At 41.7% G+C, this 21,761-nt stretch overlaps 1 protein-coding gene across 3 annotated transcripts in view; it reads right to left on the reverse strand.

Annotated features, from left to right (window-relative positions):
- Positions 1-21,761, reverse strand: part of LOC122554404 (uncharacterized) — an 85,471-nt gene that overhangs the window by 48,727 nt on the left and 14,983 nt on the right. For all 3 annotated transcript variants that reach the window (XR_006312986.2, XM_043699369.2, XM_043699370.2), the window contains exons 4-6: positions 10,110-10,288; positions 5,929-6,009; positions 4,919-5,097 (exon numbers count right to left, since the gene is read on the reverse strand). Coding sequence is in view for 2 of the 3 variants with exons in the window: in XM_043699369.2 (XP_043555304.1) it covers positions 4,919-5,097; positions 5,929-6,009; positions 10,110-10,288 (439 nt within the window). In the remaining variant the exon portion in view is untranslated. The remainder of the gene's footprint in view (positions 1-4,918; positions 5,098-5,928; positions 6,010-10,109; positions 10,289-21,761) is intronic.

The raw sequence follows: 21,761 nt of genomic DNA on the forward strand, positions 1-21,761 counted from the left end.
AGAAATAAATTTGAACTCATCCTTTGTTAAAAACTCAAAGAACCTGCCTGACTCATCCTTACAATTAGCATATAATGAGATAACTATTTACATTCATTGTAAAGACCATTGGTTCAAATTTTATACACACCTATTATAATCAAACAAGGAAGAAAAATAAGGAGGAAAGCTATCTGATTTGTTCTTACCTGGTCGCAAGACGATCTTATATATAGGCTCTTCTTTCTGATATCCCTACAAGTGAAAACATTTTCATTGTATCTACCATTTAGTCTAACTGGTTTGTAGCTGGCTTGTTAGTCATTTCTACCCTGACTTCAAATGTACTAATCTTAATTGTCACGAGTGCGCACTGTGTGGTACCTTACTGAAGACTTTTCGAAATAGAAATATATTAGATCTTTAATAGCAGTCTTACCTGCACCTTGTGCTACTTCTTTGAATTCAATCAGGTTAATTAAGTATGATCTTCCTTTTAAATTATATTAACTATTCTTTATTGTGTTTTCAATTTCTATTATATCTTTGAGTAAGGATTCCATTATCTTTCCAAACATCAACATTAACAAACTCACCAGATTTGTTCTATTTTCTTTTTAATAGAGGAATAACATTGACTGATAACTCAAGTACTATTGTCTTTTCCAATTAATCTTTTATATATGTAATACAGCCTCAAGTATTTCTTTCCTAACTTTTTTTTTAATAAAGTATGCTTGTAATCCATCTCTATCAGGGAATTTATTCTAAGTTTGAATCATTTATCAGTTATCTCCTAAAGAAATCAGCTAGTTCCTTCTCTTCTTCTTTACAATTAGATTTCACATAACAGAATTGGGTTCAAAATGAGCCTCCATTGATGTGTCTCACTTTCTTCTGACAAAAAAAACACCAACTCCAGATTCATCTTTGACAATAATGTAAGATTGTTTTTTCTCTTTTCTCCACTGTCAGCCATCCCTTTACACATCACTTCCTTGCTTTTCCACCTCCACTGTCGACATGTTCAAGACCTCACCAACATCTTTATCACACAATTAAAACCAAACTTTTTTTTTGTCATGGTACTTGTCCATTCCTGATGAAGGCTTTTGCCCAAAATGTCGATTTTCCTGCTCCTCAGATGCTGCCTGACCTACTGCGCTTTTCCAGCGACAACTCTTGAAACTAAACCTCCACAATGAGTTACCCCATCCCTCATTTTCCATGCCTTGTCCATTCTCCTCTTAGCAATAATACTCATCTCTATTCCTTTGATTATATTCACCTTCAACTCTCAATCATCCAACTTCCCAGACTGCCCTATTCTATCCAGAATTTCAGAAGCTTCCCTCTTCTCAGGTAGTAACTCATCTTTCTGAATTACCAAAATCACTGTCCTAACCAAACTATTCATCAAATAGTACATCTGTCTTCACAAAATATCATCTCAAACACTGAGTATTATTTCTTTTTTCTTTCCTGCAATTTCATGTCTGAACCTCTCCAATCAGATTTCTAACTCTGCTATAGCATCAAAAAGGCCCTAACCAAATCACAAAGGGGATTTGCTGTGGCATGGAAGATGGTGTTCAAAGTGCAGTACTAAAAGATTTTAAAAATTAACTTAATTATTAAAACCAATACCTGGGGATAATACTTTCTCCCAATTATTTGGTCATTTGAATAATATTTTCAATCTTTTTTTAGGAGGTACAGGTAAATACGTTATTGTTTACTACAAACTCCTCCCCTCTTCAGCCTCATTCACAGCTGTTTTTCATGAGTGAACATTAACAGTGAGTGTCAGACTAGGAACTGAAGCTGGGTGGATGTGGTTTATTACCATTGGCCCTCAGGATGCTGCAAACACATTAAAATTGAGACATTATTTTGTGAGGATGATTGAACTGAGAAATCTGCAGGTCCCCACAAAATAACCCTATTAATTTCTTTGGAAATTATGAGTCTGCATGTCAATTTGTTATATGCTCCTTCAGAATCTTTTACGTTAAGATCACTTCTCATTCTACTAAACTCGAAAAAGGAAATAACCAACCAACAAGGAAATAATCAATCTTTCCACATAAGACAAGCAATTCATCATAGGAATTAGTCGACTGAACCTGCTCTGAACTGCTTCGAATGCAAGAATGTCTTCCTTAAGTAAGGAGACCAAAACTGCACATGGGACTCCAGCATGAGGCTTTGCAAGGTCTTCTACAGCTACAGAAACATTCTCTACTTTCATATTTCATATCCCTTGCAATGAAGGCCAACATTATAATTGTAATCCTAATTACTTGCTATACCTACAAGTTAACTTTGTCATTCAAGTACAAGGACAAGATACCTTTGTACTGCAGTATTCCACAGTCTCTCTCTTCATTTAAATAAAAGTCCTCCTGCCAAAGGGTTCAACCTCCCTATTTTCTGATGCAGTATACTCCATTTGTGAAATTAAGTTGCAGAGGTGAGGCAATTTCTTCTCTCAGAGGGTGTCAGTCTTTGGCTGTCTCTTCCCTGGAGAGTAGTGGGCATTGCATCTAGACAACTAAAGGTTATAGGGGACAGACAGCTGTCCATGATCAATTATCAATGAAGCAGGTTTATCGAGCCTCTTCCTTCTCCCATTTCTTATAGAGTCACAGAGTCATAGAGATGTACAGTATGGAAACAGACCCTTCGGTCCAACAGGGTAAAAACAATGACTGCAGATGCTGGAAACCAGATTCTGGATTAGTGGTGCTGGAAGAGCACAGCAGTTCAGGCAGCATCCAAAGAGCAGCAAAATCGACATTTCGGGCAAAAGCCCTTCATCAGGAATAAAGGCAGAGAGCCTGGAGCATGGAGAGATAAGCTAGAGGAGGGTGGGGGTGGGGAGAAAGTAGCATAAAGTACAATGGGTGAGTGGGGGAGGGGATGAAGGTGATAGGTCAGGGAGGAGAGGGTGGAGTGGATTGGTGGAAAAGGTGATAGGCAGGTAGGACAAGTCATGGGGACAGTGCTGAGCTGGAAGTTTGGAACTAGGGTGAGGTGGGAGAAGGGGAAATGAGGAAGCTGTTGAAGTCCACATTGATGCCCTGGGGTTGAAGTGTTCCGAGGTGGAAGATGAGGCGTTCTTCCTCCAGGCGTCTGGTGGTGAGGGAGCGGCGGTGAAGGAGGCCCAGGACCTCCATGTCTTCGGCAGAGTGGGAGGGGGAATTGAAATGTTGGGCTACGGAGCGGTGTGGTTGATTGGTGCGGGTTTCCCGGAGATGTTCCCTAAAGCGCTGTGCTAGGAGGCGCCCAGTCTCCCCAATGTAGAGGAGACCGCATCGGGAGCAACGGATACAATAAATGATATTAGTGGATGTGCAAGTAAAACTTTGATGGATGTGGAAGGCTCCTTTAGGGCCTTGGATAGAGATCAGGGAGGAGGTGTGGGCACAGGTTTTACAGTTCCTGCGGTGGCAGGGGAAAGTGCCAGGATGGGAGGGTGGGTTGTAGGGGAGTGTGGACCTGACCAGGCAGTCACGGAGGGAACAGTCTTTGCGGAAGGCGGAAAGGGGTGGGGAGGGAAATATATCCCTTGTGGTGGGGTCTTTTTGGAGGTGGTGGAAATGTCGGTGGATGATTTGGTTTAGGCGAAGGTTGGTAGGGTGGAAGGTGAGCACCAGGGGTGTTCTGTCCTTGTTACGGTTGGAGGAGTGGGGTCTGAGGGCGGAGGTGCGGTATGTGGACGAGATGCGTTGGAGGGCATCTTTAACCACGTGGGAAGGGAAATTGCGGTCTCTAAAGAAGGAGGCCATCTGGTGTGTTCTATAGTGGAACTTGGTCCTCCTGGGAGCAGATACGGCGGAGGCGGAGGAATTGGGAATATGGGATGGCATTTTTGCAAGAAGTAGGGTGGGAAGAGGTGTAATCCAGGTAGCTGTGGGAGTCGGTGAGTTTCGGTCCAACCTGTCCATGCCGACCAGATATCCCAACCCAATCTAGTCCCACCTGCCAGCACCCGGCCCATATCCCTCTGAACCCTTCCTATTCATATACCCATAACTGTGCAGGTCCGTTTTCTCTCTCTCTCTCTCTTTCTCTCTCTACTACAATGACCTCCCCATGTACTTCCGTTGTCTGTTCTTCTCCCTTTTAAAACTGATGTTGTTTTGACTTTTTTTTCCAAAGTTCCAAAACAATGCAACAGCATATAAGACAGTAACTACTGCTCCTGAAATTCGAGGAAATCACGTCCAGCACCTAAAATACCTCAAAAAAAAAGGAGCAGCTGTTACAGTCAGAAATTTTTCCTGTCCTCCATCTTGGATTACACAGAATCCACAGTTCTAAAGCACACATCCTGCAAGTAGGAATCCACAACTTGCAAACCCCAATAACAAACCTGGTCAGTGTGGGAACTGAACCCATGACCTTAGTGTTAGTAACAGCACAGGCTAACCATCAGAGCTAAATCTACCGCTTTTAAAGGAATTAGTGAACCAGGTGGTTTTTCACGACAATTAAATCATGGTTATCATCAGATTTACTTTTAAACTGAATTCAAATTTCACTATCTGCTGTGACAGGATTTGAATCCTGGGTCCCTGGATTAATAGTCTAGTGATAATACCACTAGGCCATTGTGTCCGTGTAATTGTATCCTTCAATTCTTGCTGCGGAACTCAAATACCACCATCCGCTGTGGCAGGATTCAAACCCAGATCATTACCTGGGTTTCTGGATTAAAGGCCCACTAACAACACCTCTAGGCCATCCCTGCCCCTGATCTTATGATTTTGGCAATAGACTAATATAAAAATCTAGTGCATACTGAATACCTGACTCAGCAATTAAAGCAATTAGCTAAACTCTTCAAGAATGCCTGCACACACAAAATATTTATAAATTTTGTGCCACTTAGAATAATGATTCCCATCCCATTATGATCATTTCAAGTACTTACTTTGCATGCAGACTTGCACCCCCCAGTTCTTCAGGACTAACATCTTCCCCTGTTGCTGCCTTAACAAGTGGGGGTCCAGCAAGGAATATTGTCCCAATCCTGTCCACCATCACCGTTTCTTCTGCCATTGTTGGGATATATGCACCACCAGCAGTGCATGAGCCACACACAACTGCTACCTTTAAAACACAATGAAATGTGGATATTTCAGCACTGAGTTCAGTGCATTCAGTAACTAGCTAATACAGAAAATAAAGACTTCTTATTTTTTCAAAAATAATGGTTTATTTCATCCCAAATTATTTTCTGCTTTTCTGAATCCTTTCTTCCACAATTTCCAGAAGAAACAGGTGACATAGCAATTTGACAAAGTTACCATTAACGTTACAGGAAAGAAAATCAGCTGTAAAGTAGGCTGAAATTTGTCATTATCTGCTTTGTGCTACTGCCAAGGAGCAAATTCATGCCAATTTAAAGCCTCAGCTTTTAGCCCCAACCCATGCTTAGAAAAGATCAGACAATAGGATCAACCCCGAAAGTTAGGTTATTGGTCTGTTCCCCATCACTAACATTAATAGCAGAAATTTAGTCCGAAGTTCCTGTAAAGACAGGTGGGAGAACTTATTCAATAGACAAAAATAATAGTCTAACCATGTCATCGGTGCCATAATGTAATAGCGACATTGAGCTAAGAGGAAGATGTGGTGTTTACTGCTCGGCAACAGATCCACAATGGAAAAGGCCAACTGCCCAGCAGAGGTAAGTGTATGGAATTGCGTTTTTGGGTAATGAAGAGATGAAGTAATCCCTGTCTCCAGGTCCCTGAATGGCTGCTTAGATTTCTCTGGCTCTATCATACGCCTAATTTCAAGGGATCTCCAGGCCCCAATTTTGGAGTAAATACCTGATGTCAAAAGAATCACTACTGTGCATTATCCCACTAACGCATTTGAGATTCACAGGTCATTAACGTTCATAATAGAAGGACAGCAAGAAGAATTTTCTGTTACCTGAGGAATGCCCAGTGCTGACATTACTGCTTCATTGTAGAACATTCGTCCTCCATGGTTCTTATCAGGAAATATGTCTGCCTGAAAGAGGCACAGGTACAATTTGAGTCTCTACACTCCAATGCACAGTTGTAATCTTATTATCAAACTCACAATGGATTACAAAGACATTCCAGACTTTACCTGCACTAGCCAAGAGGCCACAACTGGTAGGGACCCCATCAGTGTAAGCAGCTCAACAGATCTGAAAGAATAACTGTTCATTGGTAGAAAGCTGACCAGGCACAATGTTCTAATTGCTACCCTCAGTAAAATTCATCTGAGGACAGCCAGCTTAAGGAAATTTGTGCAGGTTCTACATTCTTTTGGGTGGACTGTGAAAAGGAGAATGGCAACAAGAATGTGAAAAGGAAAGCTGGCATAGGCTGTCATGATCTTTCTTATCAGTGAACTGACGGTCTGCTGGTAATCAAACACCCCTGCATGGTAACTGACAGATAAGTCTCATCAATGTGTACACCCCTACAATGGCCAACCTCTTTAAAGTTAAGGATAAATTTATTGGAAGACCTCCACTCTTTGATTGTTACAACAGCAAAATTAAACAAGTTTAGCATTTTTGTAGATTTCAACATTGATTAGATCACCAAAATAAATACCTTAGGAGGGAACAAAAAAGCAATGGTCTTCTCTTGCTGAAGATGTGCACTAAGTATGGCTTCTTCATAGTAACACAATTTTCCATCTCCTTAATTGCAACAAAGTGTCTTGGATACACCTCCAACCCTATGCATGCATTGACATCCGATTGACAATGACATCAACAGGCACAAGGTCAGAAAGAATGTGTCTGCAATGAAAACCATGTACAGACCAACCATCACAATGATATTTCAAATCTAAGGTCCAAAAGCATCTCAGTGTCTCAAGGGTCAAGTAGGCGATCATGAAAGAATCTCTCTGAGAAACTTGAGAGTCATCCGTGTGCACTGAAATGGACACTCACTACATGACTGCTCTGATGAAAAGTCATCTGGACTTGAAACATTAGCTTGCACTCTCTTCATGGATGCTTTTTTTTGTTTTCATTACAGGTTCCAGCATCTGCAGTAATTTGCTCTTCCAAGATTAGACAATCTCAGGGAGATGGTGTACTCTACTATTATCCAATCCGCTCATAAACATTAACATTACTTTGCATCAAACATAGAACAGTACAGCCCAGGAACAGGCCTTTTGATCCACCATGTCTGTGCCAATGATGATGCTAATCCCATTTGCCTACACATGATCCATATTCCGCTATCCCCTGGCTGTTCATCAATCTGTCTAAATGCTTTTTAAACATTGCTATCGTATTAACTTCTACCATCAACCCCGGCAGAGCATTTCAGACACCTACCATCTTCCGTGTAAAAGGAACTGCAACTAAAATGAGATCATCCAGGAGTTACTGCTAGAGAAACTTCATTGCTTTAGAGTTTTGCTCAATGACAAGTCACCACTGTCCAAGCATGATGCCTCCCGAAACATTCCCAGGACTGCTCAATGTATGCTCAGAGAGACACAACACACTTGACTGAATCAGAAAGCAGGTGAATTTCACCCAAATGCCAATCACTAACACCAGAACAATTTTGAAGTGTACCTTGGGCTCCAGTTTACTAATTCACCACCAATTTTCACACTGTCAAGTCAACCGTATTCACATAAAAAGTCTAAATGTCAAGATGTTTATCAAAACACTTTGACCACATCCTCAACAGATCTTGATTCACCAATGATAAAGCAATCAAGAGGCTGATAAGGGTTTTCATTAACTAATGTCTTGATGATCATCTTACATTGTTAGAAACAATGTGTAATCATACACCTATCTGGCAGGAAAACTCTAGTAGGTGATGCTATCCCAGCTGATATCAAAAAGATCAAAGGTCAATACTTGTCGAGAAGATCACTCAACTATTTAAGTCTACAAATAAACAAGGGGTCATTCTGTAAGAATACAGAGATGTCTCAATTGTTGACCTGTACAAGCAGTAAGCAACTCTTCAATCTTGTGTATAGTCAGGGAATGTTACTCCTTTCCATATTGCCACAAACATTTTGAACTACCTAATGGAACATTTTGATCAGGATCTGTTGCCACATAGTCAGTGCAATTTCAAAAAAGTGCTGAGGAACCACTGATATGGTATCTGCAACTTGACAACTCCAGGAAAAATATCAAAAATAGAACATGCACCTCTGCACTACTTTTCTTCACTTTGTAAGGGCCCGTGACATAGTCAGCCATAAGCATCTTTGGAAGACCTTGGAAAATTCATCACTATGGTTTGACAATTCCATGATGACATACTCATGCGTGGCCTATATCATGCTAAGTGCTCTGACCCACTCCCAATCACTGAAGAAGTTAAACAAAGTTGCATCCAGCACCAATCCATTTCAACAATTCTTTTCTTCACCATATTCTCTAATGCCTTCCTTGATGGTGATCCTGTAATCAAAATCAAATATTATGTGGATGGAAAGTTACTTGATCTGAGACAACCCAAGGAAAAGATCAAAAGCCCCAAAGGACACATTTCACAATTTTGTATTTGCCAATGACTGTGAAATAGCTGCGAGATCAGAGCTGGAGATGCTGTGAAGCATGGGCTTGTTCTCCAATGTACTGGCTTTATCATCAATACAAAGAAAACTCAGGTAATGTACCAGCCTGCTCTGAGCACCCCTACCATGAACTCTAGACCAGAACCCGTTAGAAGCAGTTAGGTTCACTTATCTAAGCAGTACATTCTCTATGCAGATGACTAGATGCATGAATTGCCAAAGGAGGATTAGCCTTTAACAGAATTTGAACATCAATCTGGAAACAAAGAAGAGCAGGTCTGTCAACCAAACTGATATTCTACAGTGTAACAGGTCCTTGCTGTACAGATGCAAGACTTGAACTGTGGAATGTGTACCAGTGTGATGCCAAAAGGCTCAATGACATTCACTTCAACTGTCTTCCAGAAGATTCTGAAGACTGGATGGCAGGACAAAATACCAGACACTGGGGTGTTCACCTGAGTTGGCATGCCAAGCATCAAAACATATTGAGACAGTCACAACTGAATTGGGCTGGTCATGCAAACAAAAGAGGTTGAATCAAGGGTGCACTCTCATGATGGTCAAAGAAAGCTCTATAAGTACATTCTGACGGCTTTACTTAAGAGGTTAGCTATTGAGCCCAAGTTATAGGAGAAGCTCACCCAGGATCACAGCATTTGGTGTAATAAAATATCAAAGGGTGTCGACTCCTTCAAAAACAAACACATAAGAAGCAAAGAGAAAACACAAGAAGAAGAAATCCTCAGCCAACAGCTGTCTAAATCTTAATTGTCTGCATGATCCTCTCTATTTGTAGACTTAAAGGTACAATTTGGCCTTAGCATGTTTCCATTGAAGTGTTACTAAATGTTTGATGATGGGCATTGTCACCTTTTGAGCATAGTCATCTCAATAGACAAATAAAATTGTGAGAAGTCAGCATTGGTCCGTGTTCTTAAGCTGTCATCAAGGAAAAAGGATTATAACTTGAACTGAGCTACTTCCACTCTATTCATACTTCATGTTCTGCAGATTTAATCAGTTCTACAAGAATATCTTTCCAATGCACAATGCACTCATCATTTTGCTAACATTAGCACTATTTCCCCTAACTGTGGGGAACTGATTAATGAGGAGAAAGTGAGGTCTGCAGATGCTGGAGATCAGAGCTGGAAATGTGTTGCTGGAAAAGCGCAGCAGGTCAGGCAGCATCCAGGGAACAGGAGAATCGACGTTTCGGGCATAAGCCCTTCTTCAGGAAAGGGCTTATGCCCGAAACGTCGATTCTCCTGTTCCCTGGATGCTGCCTGACCTGCTGCGCTTTTCCAGCAACACATTTCCGGAACTGATTAATGCTCACCTGACAACTGCTCAAGATAGCACAGGACCTGTCTCATCCTGGTACTCTGTAGTGCAATGACCTCAAGCAAAATAGTAAGGCCCGTGATAAAGAAGTTAGTTCTTGAGAGTATATCACAAAGAAGTAACAAGACTTTAGCAAATTCAGTAAAGTTCATGAGGTATCATCATAATCTTTTGACTGGTTTGTAAAGGCTCCTATCTGTGAAGCATTCTATTGTTACCTGAAGTGGTAAAAATGCTCCCCCACTATCCACCAAGTAAATACAAGGCAGTCCATTTTGAATTGCAATGTCTTGGGCTCTCAGCTGCTTCTTCACTGTGATTGGGTAGGCTGTCCCTCCTTTGATTGTTGCATCATTAGCAATGAATACACACCAAACGTCCCTGACTTTTCCTACTCCTAAACAGATGATGTAAAGATAACAAATAATTAGAAGATGACATTCAACCACAATCATAATTGCAAATTTACTTTAGAATTAATGTGGTCGATAATTTAAACTATTGAGATCCTGGGCTAAACTAAGAGAAAATAAAATAAATCAAGCATGCTGTACTGTTTGTAATTCAGTGACCCAAATACAAATGGCAAGGGCATGAACAAGAATAAAAATTGTATCATAGTTTCTCCTCCAATCGTCTGCTGCTGCCTATTACCCCAGTTCACATGATGTTAAATAGTCCCTTAGACGAGCTACTAGTTCCATTTAATATGAATCAATTATTTCAGATCAGAAAATTGCAAACAAAGCAAGTTGCATAATTTTATGTTGAAGTTTGACCTCACTACTGCAGGGGTCAGAATTATGAAAGTTCAATTAAACATTCACATTGTTACAACCGGCATAGTCTACATGTGTAGCATGTGTTTTAGTAAGAGGGTAGCTCTTTTAGTTTGACATTCACAAGCTAAATAGCCAGAAATGTTTTATTTTAGAGACATAGACTTACTTATCATTTCGCACTGAGTACAATAGCTTCTCTCCTGGCAACTCTGATAGACATTGATTATTCATAACTTAGCAAGGACACTAAGGAGTTTGTTCTCTTTAAATTGTTAGACTTTGATTTTAGGATCAGCCTGATTTATTGTTCAGTTCAGCATATTTGGTTACTCGTTTCTTCTCTTCATTTGCTTTGGAGCAGTAGTTTAAAATATTGCTTATAAATCTAGATTATTGCTCATTTTAAACTATCTGGCACTTTGTCAAAGCATATACAAGGTATTGGATGTTTTGTAGTTCACTTGGCTACATCAGAAATTGCCAATTTGTTTAGTTGTTTATTGTTCTGGTTTGAATTTTATCTTGACATTTAGAGCTTTAAAATATTTCATTTTTAGCATGGTAAAATAAGTATTATTCTATCATCTATGAAATTACTATCTAATTAAGAAGTTTCATAAATATTAGAAAATATTATAGTCCTGTGTCCATACATAAATATTTGCTAAGGCATCATTGGATAGTAAATGGAAGCAGGATGGTTGATTATTTGTCCCCTTTTTACACTGAAAGTGCAAGGCCGACTGTAATAGTGATAGATTTTTGAGCATTAAGTGAGTTAAGCTTTAGGAAGAAAAGAATAGCTAATATAAGAACTTCAGCCATGATCTTATTAAATGGTAGAGCAGCCTCAAGGGACCATCTGACCGCTCCTACATTTTATATTCTTATCTTGATCACCACCTGCCCGAGATTAGTTAACTACCCTGGCCAACCCATCGTTGCTGCATGCTCCTACCCCACCGAACTCATTTCTTCCTATCTTGACCCTATCCTCACCCCGCTTGGTCCAGACACTTCCCACCTACATCCATGACACTAACCACACCCTCCAGTTCTTCAATAACTTCCAGTTCCCCAGCCCCCAGTGTTTTACTTCACTATGGACATGCAGTCCTTACACATGTCCATACCCCACAAGGATGGACTCCAGGCCCTCAGCTTCTTCGTCTCCACCAATACGCTCCACCTCCGCCTCATTAGTCCTCACCCTCAATAACTTTTCCTTCAAATCTTCCCATTTCCTCTGAATCTAGGGGTTGGCCACGGACACTTGGAATGGGCCCTAGCCACGCCTGCCTCTTTGTCAAATACGTTGAACAGTCCCTATTCAGTAACTACACAGGCACTCTGCCCCAACTCTTCCGTCAGTACATCGATGACTGCATCAGTGCTGCATCCTGCACCCAGGCTAAACTGGAGCAGTTCATAAACTTCACCCACAACTTCCACCCTGCCTTAAATTCACATGGTCTACCTCAGACACCTCCCTCACCTTTCTTGACCTCTGTTTCCAATTCTGACAACAGTATACAGATGGACATTTTTAAACCCACAGACTCCCATAATTACCTGGACTGAACCTCCTACCCTGTACCTTGCAAGAACTCCATCCTGCTTTCCCAAATTCTCCACCTCCATTGCATCCACTCAGACGAGGAAAAATTTCACTCCCAAGCATCCCATATGTCCATCTATTTTGAACAAAGTGCTTTTTCCCCCTCTGTCATCCAGACAGCCCTCCACCATACCTCCTCCACTGCTCTAAATCCACTCCCCAAACGCAATAAAGACAGGATCCCTCTTGTCCTCACCCTCTGTCACCCACCATCCAATACGTCATCCTGAAACTCTTTTGCCAACTCCAACTGGACCCTACCATCAAGAACATCTTCCCCTCCCACTCTTCTCTGCCTTTCGCAAGGATTGATCCCTTCGCCAATCCTTGGTTTGCACCACTCTCTCCAACAACCCGCCCAAAGCCCTGGGTATCTCCTCTACAACGGGAAAAGATGCAAAACCTGCTGGCACACCACCCCGCTCACCTCCATCCAGGGCCCCAAAATTTCCTTCCAGGTGAGTCAGAGAATCACCGTCTCTCCTCCAACCTAGTTTACAGTATCCGGTGCTCCAGATGTGGTCTTCTCTATGTCAGGTAGACCAAACGTAAACTAAGGGCACGTTTCGCCAAGCATCTCAGCCAGGCCCACAAGGGCCCATCTGACTCCCAGTCACCACCCATTTTAATTCCCCTTCCCATTCCCTCTCCGACATGACCATCCTCAGCCCATTCCATTGCCACAGTGAATCAGACCGCAAATTGGAAGAACAAGACCTCATCTTCTGCATGGGCAGCCTACAGCCTGGAGGACTCAATATTGAGTTCTCCAATTTCAAATAACCTTTTTTCCATCCCTCAACCCCCTTTCCAGTCCCGCCGCCTCCCTTGCATTCCTCTGACTGACTCTTCCTTCCAGCTACCAACCAGACCATACTTCTCTACTTGTTTTCAACTTTCCCCACCCAGCCACCCCTCCATCCTTCGATATCTGCAGCCTCCCTTATCCCCAGCCCCAGTCCTGAAGAGGGGTTATAACCGAAACATTGACTTCACCGCCTTCTGATCCTGCCTGGCTTGCTGTGTTTTCCCAGCCTCCTGCTTGTCTATCTGAGATTAGGTAACTCAGCACAGACCAGGAACTGAGGGTTCTTGTGGCACAGTAATTGTGTCCCTACCTCTGAGCCAAGTTATCTGGGTTCAAGTCCCACCTGGTCCAGGAGATGTATAATAACATCCCTAAACAGGTTGATTAGAAAATATTAGACCAGGAACTGAACAGGGGACCTGTTAGTCTGTTAAAAAGAATATAGTGAACAATGCCCAATAGGGCATTGGAGAAAATACTGAAAATTCCTGCTTTCTATTTATATGTTTGGGTTTCTTTGGGTTGGTGATGTTATTTCCTGTGGTGAAGTCACTTCCTGTTCCTTTTCTCAGGGGGTGGTAGATAGGATCTAATTCAACGTGTTTGTTGATAGAGTTCCGGTTGGAATGCCTAGAAGCATTTTCAGCAATGCTTTGCATGAGGTCCACTGAAGATGTTACCTAGTAGGGTAACAAAACATCTGAAAATGAACCTGTCAGCTCAGTGAGCAAACCTACATCCAAAACCTCAACCTGAGCTGCAAATCTTCTCAAAACTCGCTAATACATTATTATATCAAATATAAATAGTTGTAAAAAATCAGAAATATAACATCCTTTAACATGTCCTATCAAAACTAAATACCGAGGGTACTATCTTCTGGATATTTATTTTTCTATTTATTTTATTTAGCAATAGATTCTTTGTTATCTTTAGGATGTGAAGTTAAACTGAAGCTCCATCTGCCTTTTCAGGTGGATGCATATGATGCCACAGCTCTACCTCGAAAAACAAGGGACTTTTCCTTGATGTCTTGGCCAGTACTTATCTCTCAACTAACGTCACTAAAAACAGACCACCCAGTAACTTACAACAGTTTTTGGGAGCCTGTTGCTCACAAATTAACTGCCATATTTTGACATTACATTTTAGATTACAGATTACAAAAAAAAACAAGTTTGTTAATTTTACTGTTTGAAGGAGTTACTGAGATTATCTATTTTGCAACTGAGTTAACTCTTGTGGAACTATGATCATGAATCTAAAAATGATTCTGCATCAACTGCAAGGTAATGGTGTGTTGCCTCCCAGGTGCCAGGATCAAGGATGTCTCAGAGAAGGTGCAGAATATTCTCAAAGGGGAGCGAAGCCAGCAGGAGGTTGTTGCACACGTTGGAACCAACGACATAGGAAGAATATAGGACATTAAGCAGGAGGTTAAAAGGTAGGTCCTCGAAGGTAGTAATATCTGGATTACTCCTGGTGCCATGTGCTATTGAGAGTAGTAATAGAAGGATAGAACAGATGAATGTGTGGCTGAGGAGCTGGTGCAGGGGAGAAGGATACATATTTATGGATCATTGGAATCTTTTCTCAGGTAGAAGTGACCTGTATAAGGAGGACAGGTTGCACCTGAATTGGAAGGGGGCTAATGTAATGGTGGGGAGATTTGCAAGAGATAGTACTGATAAATTAAATTATTTATTTCAATGCAAGAGACCTGACAGGTAAGGTAGATGAATTCAGGGCATGGTAGAGAACATGGGACTGGGATATCATACTGCAAAAGAGATGTGGCTCAGAGATGGACAGGACTGGCAGCTTAATGCTCCAGGATACAAATATTATAGGAAGGATAGAAAGGGGGTCATGAGAAGAGGGGGAGTGGCATTTTTGATAAGCGATAACAATATGACTGTACTTAGGGAGGATATTCCAGGGAATACACCCAATGAAGTTATTGGGGGGAGCTTAGAAATAAAAAAGGGATGATCATCTTATTCGGATTGTACTATAGACCCCCTAATAGTCAGTGGGAAATTGAGAAGCAAATTTGTAAGATCTCAGTTATCTGTAAGAATAATAGGGTGGTCATGGTGGGGGATTTTAACTTTCCAAACATAGTCTGGGACTGCCATAGTGTTAAGGGATCAGATGGTGAGGAATGTGTTAAGTGTGTATAGGAAAATGTTCTTATTTAGTATATGGATGTAACTACAACAGAAGGAGCAAAACTTGACCCACTCTTGGGAAATAAATCAGGGCAAGTGACTGAGGTGTCAGTGGGTGAGCACTTCGGGGTAACCGATCATAATTCTACTACTTTTAAAATAGTTATGGAAAAGGATAGACCTAATCTAAAATTCAGTGCTCTACGTTTTGACAGTATTCGGCAAGAATTTTCAAAAGTTGATTGGCGGTGGATAATTGCAGGATGTCTGCCACGTAGGAAGCCTTCAAAAATGAAATAATGAGATACCAGGGAGATTATGTCACTAATAGGGTGAAGGGCAAGGCTGGTATTTACAGAGAATGTTGGATGACTAGAGAAATTGAGGTTGTGGTCAACAAAAAGGAAGCATATGTCAGTATAGACAGCAGGGGTTGAGTGAATCCCTAGAGGTGTAGAAGGATAGTAGGAGTATGCTTAAGAGGGAAATCAGGAGGGCAAAAAGGAGACAAGAGATAGCTTTGGCAAAAAGGGTTAAGAAGAATCCAAAGAGTTTTTACCAATATATTAAGGGCAAATGGGTACCTAGGGAGAGAATAGGCCCCTTAAAGATCAGCAAGGCCGCCTTGGAACCATGGGAGATGGGTGAGATACTGAGTATTTTGCAAACAAGTTTTGAGAAGATTTGAAGCTCAGGTTGAGGTTCTGGATGCAGATTTGCTAGCTGAGCCGGAAGGTTAATTTTCAGACGTTTCGTCACCATCTAGGTAACATCTTCAGTGAGCCTCTAGACGAAGTACTGCTGATGTTTCCTCTTTCTATTGAAATGTTTGGGTTTCTTTGGGTTGGTGATGTCATTTCCTGTGGTGATGTCATTACCTGTTCTTTTTCTCAGGGGGTGGTAAATGGGGTCCAAGTCAATGTGTTTGTTGATAGAGGTCCGGTTTTAAAGCAAAACTAATGTCATTTACAAAATACTGTGCAAGAACTGTAACAAACGCTGCATTGGACAAACAGACAGAAAACTAGCCACCAGGATACATGAACATCAACTTGCCACAAAATGACATGACCCTCTCTGACCAGTATCTTTACATCCAGATAAGGAAGGCCACCACTTCCATCCATCCTAGGACAAGCCAAGCAGAGACACGCACGAGAATTCCTAGAAGCATGGCATTCCAACCGGACCTCTATCAACAAACACATTGACTTGAACCCCATTTACCACCCTCTGAGAAAAAGAACAGGAAACGACATCACCATAGGAAATGACATCACTAACCCAAATAAACCCAAACATATAAACAGAAAGCAGGAAACATCAGGAGTGCTTTGGCCAGAGGCTCACTGAAGATGTTACCTAGTATGGTGAAAAAATGTCTGAAAATGAACCTTCCAGCTCAGCAGGCAAACCTATATCCTGAGTATTTCGCATCAGTGTTTACCGTGGAGAAGGATATGGAAGCTAGAGGATTTGGGGAACTAAATAGATATCTTGAAAAGTGTCCATATTACAGAGGAGGTGGTGATGGGCATATTAAAATGCATAAGGGTGGATGAATCACTGGGTCCAGATCAGGTGTACCCGAGAACTTTGTGGGAAGCTAGGCAAGTGATTGCTGGATGCCTTGCTGAGATATATGTATCATCCATAGCCATGAGTGGGATGCCGGAAGACTGGGGGTTGGCTAGCATGTGCCATTATTTAAGAAAGGTAGTAAGGAAAAGCCAGGGAACTATAGACCGGTGAGTCTGATGTCAGTGGCGGGTTGTTGTTGGAGGGGAAACTGAGGGTCAAGATTTACATGTATTTGCAAAGGCAAGGAATAGTCAACATGGCTTTGTGTGTAGGAAATTTGTCTGACTAGCTTGATTTGAGTTTTTTTGAAGAAGTGACAAAGAGGAATGATGAAGGCAGAGCGGTAGACGTTGTCCATACGGGCTTCAGTAAGACCTTTGACAAGGTTCTGCATGGTAGACTAGTTAACAAGATTAGATCACATGGAATGCAGGGAAAACTAGCCACTCGGATACAAAATTGGCTAGAAGGTAATTGATAGATGGCAGTGATGGAGGGTTGCTTTCTGGACTGGAGCCCTGACGAGTGGTGTGCCATAGGAATCAGTGCAGGGTCCATTTTCTTTGTCAGCTATATAGTTTAATGTGAATACAGTATGTATGTGGAGTCATGATGGGGAGGTGCCAGTGTTGGAGAGGAGGACTAGGTCAGATGTCACACAACAACAGGTTATAGCTCAACATATTTATTTGAAATCACAGGCGAATAACAAGTCTCTGCAGGTGATCAAAAGTGTCAGACTGGGTGAGGAAAGTGTCACCAGCTTAATAGCAAGTGAAGAAATGACCTATAATCCAATTAATTGAGGCAGAGAGATAATTGCTAAAAACAAAATAGTGCGGGGGACAAAACAAATGGCTTGGACAAACATGATAGGTATAGGAGTCTCATGTTGAGAGTCTAACCAAAGTATCAAGTAATCCAAAACTGTTCAAACTAATTAAGGTAGAGATCATAACAAGTTACCAAGGTAATGGTGTCAAAACAAGACAGTAAAGAAGATTTTATAAATACAGAGCATGTAGTATGACAAGAACCCAAGATATAGATAGATTAGATTAGATTACTTACAGTGTGGAAACAGGCCCTTTGGCCCAACCAGTCCACACTGACCCTCCGAAGAGCAACCCACCCAGACCCATTCCCCTACATTTACCCTTTCACTTAACAGTACGGGCAATTTAGCATGGCCAATTCACCTAACCTGCACATTTTTGGACTGTGGGAGGAAACCGGAGCACCCGGAGGAAACCCACGCAGACACGGGGAGAATGTGCAAACTCCACACAGACAGTTGCCTGAGGTGGGAATTGAACCCGGGTCACTGGCGCTGTGTGGCAGCAGTGCTAACCACCGTGCCACCATGCTGTGACATTTTTGACACATGCAGAGACTTGTTGATTGGCCTGTCGACACTCAGTCACACCATTTGTACCATCTCTTGATCTCTCTCTGTCTATAATTTATGTGCTTGTCTGTTTTTCTTCACTTCATCTGATGAAGGAGCAGCGCTCCGAAAGCTTGTGATTTCAAATAAACCTGTCGGACTATAATCTGGTGTTGTGTGACTTCAGACCATGTATGGTTAGTAAATTTGCAGATGAAACTAAAATTATGGTGTTGTGGACAGTGAAGAAGGTTATCTCAGAATATAATAGGACTTGATCAGATGGGCCAAGGTCTGGCAGATGGAGTTTAATCTAAATAAATGTGAGATGCAACATTTTAGTAGGGCAAATCAGAGCAGGATTATATACTTAATGGTAAAGTCCTGGGGAGTGCTGCAGAACGAAGAGACCTTGGAGTGCTGATTCATAGTTCCTTGAAAGTGGAATTGTAAGTAGACATGGTAGTGAAGAAGGCAGTTACTATGCTTGCCTTTAGTGGTCAGTGCATTGAGTATAGGAGTTGGGAAGTCATGTTGTGGCTATACAGGACATTGGTTCGGCCACTTTTGGAATACTGCATTCAATTCTGGCCTCATTGCTATAAGAAGCATGTTGTTAAACTTGAAAGGGCTCAGAAAAGATTTACAAGGATGTTGCCAGGGTTGGAGGGTTTGAGCTATAATGAGAGACTGAATAGGCTAGAGCTACTTTCCCTGGAGTATCTGAGGCTGAGGGGTGACTGTTTGGAGGTTTATAAAATCAAGACAGGCATAGATAGTGTGAAAAGGGAAGGTCTTTTCCCAGGGTGGGGGGAGTCCAAAACTAGAGGGCATAGGTTTAAGGTGAGAGGAGAAGAAATCAAAGGGACCTAGTAAGCAACTTTTCATGCAGAGGGTGGTGCATATGTGGAATGAAGTGCCCGAGGAAGTGGTAGAGACTGATACAATTACAACATTTAAAAGGCATCTGGGTGGGTATATGAGTAGGAAGGGTTTATAGGAATATGGACCAAATGCCGACAAATGGGTCTAGATTTATTTAGGATATCTGGTCAGTAACGACGAGATGGACCGAAGAGTCTGTTTCTGTGCTGTACATCTCGATGACTACACCATCAAGACTCAGTAACCTCTTCAAGCCAGAATTGCAAGAAAAAAAACACTATTACACAGTAATAAACAAGAACAGCAAAGTAGGTAGGACAAAATGACAGCGTTACTACTCATTGTTCTCAATAGCTGAATTACATGACTTAACAGGAACAAAATTTCATGAGGCCATCAACATGGTAAAGTTTAAGAAGGTGTAATCAGACAACAAAGAGCCTTAATATTAGGATGAATGACTAGAAATGTGACCAAAGAGTTGGGCCTTACAAAGTAAAACAGTGAGGCAGATCAAAGTGCACTCAGCAATAGTGAGGTCAGAGAAAGGAGGTTTTATACAATAGACCAGAGTTGGAAAAACTCAAGGGTTTACAAAGAATTTTGGATTGAAAAATTACTTTTGCGAGGTTTGAACGCATGAAATGAACTAAAACTTAGGATAAGAATTTTAACTTACAGGTATTGGAGACTGAAAATCAATTTCAATCAGCAAGGATGATGTGTAATGAATGAGCAGGATTTTGAATGAGTTGGATTTACTGATATGGGGAGGGGCTATTGGTGGTCTGGGAGTGCAAGTGGGAAGCCCCTGCCAAAGTAACATAACTGAACCTGGAACGAACAAGCGCAGAAATGATAGTTCCAGCAGCAATGCAGGGGCATCAACGAATGCTCTAACAGAGATGCAAGTGAGTGATCTTTGTGGTGGAGAAGATGGGGTATTTAAAGATCAGTTCAAGTTCAAACAAGCCAGAAAAAAAATCAGCTTTTCTTCAACCCTAGATGATAGCTGGTTAGATTGGAATTAGTGGCATGATTACAGAAATTGTGGTGACAGCCAGAGATTATGACATCCATCTTTCCAGTTGAACTGGGAAAATTATAGCTTACTCAGAGTTGGATGTTGGAAAAGTGATCTGATAACAATGTAACTTTGAAGTGAGAGAGAGATGAAGGGGGGGGACAAACTGGTTGTCAGCAGTGTACATGTAATATTTTAACTCGCATTCATGATGTCAAAGCTTGCACCAAGTCCATGAGGAAAATCCAGGAGTTAGGATAGGTCATCTTGGAAAAGGGATGCAGGGACAGGAAAAGAAGCCAATGTGGGAAGTGTGTGTTATGGTTTGATAGGCAGGAGTAAAATTAGGAAAGAAAAGCTCGATGACAATAGAGGAAAGGGACTAAAGAAGAATTGTATAGGTTGTAAGTTTGCTCGCTGAGTTGGAAGATTCTTTTCCTCAGACATTTTGTCACCATGCTAAGTAACATCATCGAGGAGAAAGTGAGGTCTGCAGATGCTGGAGATCAAAGTTGAAACTTTATTGCTGGAACAGCACAGCAGGTCAGGCAGCATCCAGGGAACAGGAGAAGGGCCTGTGCCCGAAACGTCGAATCTCCTGTTCCCTGGATGCTGCCTGACCTGCTGTGCTGTTCCAGCAATAAAGTTTCAACTAAGTAACATCATCAATGAACTTCCATTGAAACACTGGTATTCTGCCCTGCTTGCTATTTATATGTCTTGGGCTGTTGCGGTGGGTGATATCACTTCTGGTTCTTTTTCTCAGAGATTGGTAAATGGCGCCCAAATCGATGTATTTGATTTGATGGAGTTCTGGTTTGAATGCCAGGCCTCTAGGAATTTAATTCAATTCAATTCAATTCAATTCAATATTCATATATCCATCCAGATGCCTTTTAAATGTCGCAATTGTACTAGCCTCCACCACTTCCTCTGGCAGCTCATTCCATACACGCACCACCCTCTGCGGGAAAAAGTTGCCCCTTATGTCGCTTTTATATCTTTCCCATCTCACCCTGAACCTATGCCCTCTAGTTCTGGACTCCCCCACCCCAGGGAAAAGACCTTGTCTGTTTATCCTCTCCGTGCCCCTCATGAATTTATAAACCGCTCTAAGGTCACTCCACAGCCTCCAACGCTCCAGAGAAAGATTAGGGCCAATCAAGGAAGGCAGTGGGAAATTGTGCATGGAGGCCAAGGAGATAGGGGAAGCGCTAAATCAATATTTTTCATCAGTATTCACACTGGCAAAAGACAAAGTTGTCGAGGAGAATATTGAGGTACAGGCTACTAGACTAGATGGGATTGAGGTTCAAACGGAGGAGGTTTTAGCAATTCTGGAAAATGTGAAAATAGAGAAGTCCCCTGGGCCAGATGGGATTTATCCCAAGATTCTCTGGGAAGCCAGGGAGGAGATTGCAGAGCCTTTGGCTTTGATCTTTATGTTGTCATTGTCCACAGAAATAGTACCAAAAGACTGGAGGAAAGCAAATGTTGTCCACTTATTTAAGAAGGGGAGTAGAGACAACCCTGGTAATTGTAGACCAGTGAGCCTTACTTTGATAGTGGGTAAAGTGTTGGAAAAGGTTACAAGAGATAGGATTTATAATCATC

Source organism: Chiloscyllium plagiosum, unplaced genomic scaffold (assembly GCF_037043375.1).
Source record: "Chiloscyllium plagiosum isolate Xiang-an unplaced genomic scaffold, Cpla_swu_hap1 HiC_scaffold_9, whole genome shotgun sequence".
Lineage (NCBI taxonomy): Eukaryota > Metazoa > Chordata > Chondrichthyes > Orectolobiformes > Hemiscylliidae > Chiloscyllium > Chiloscyllium plagiosum.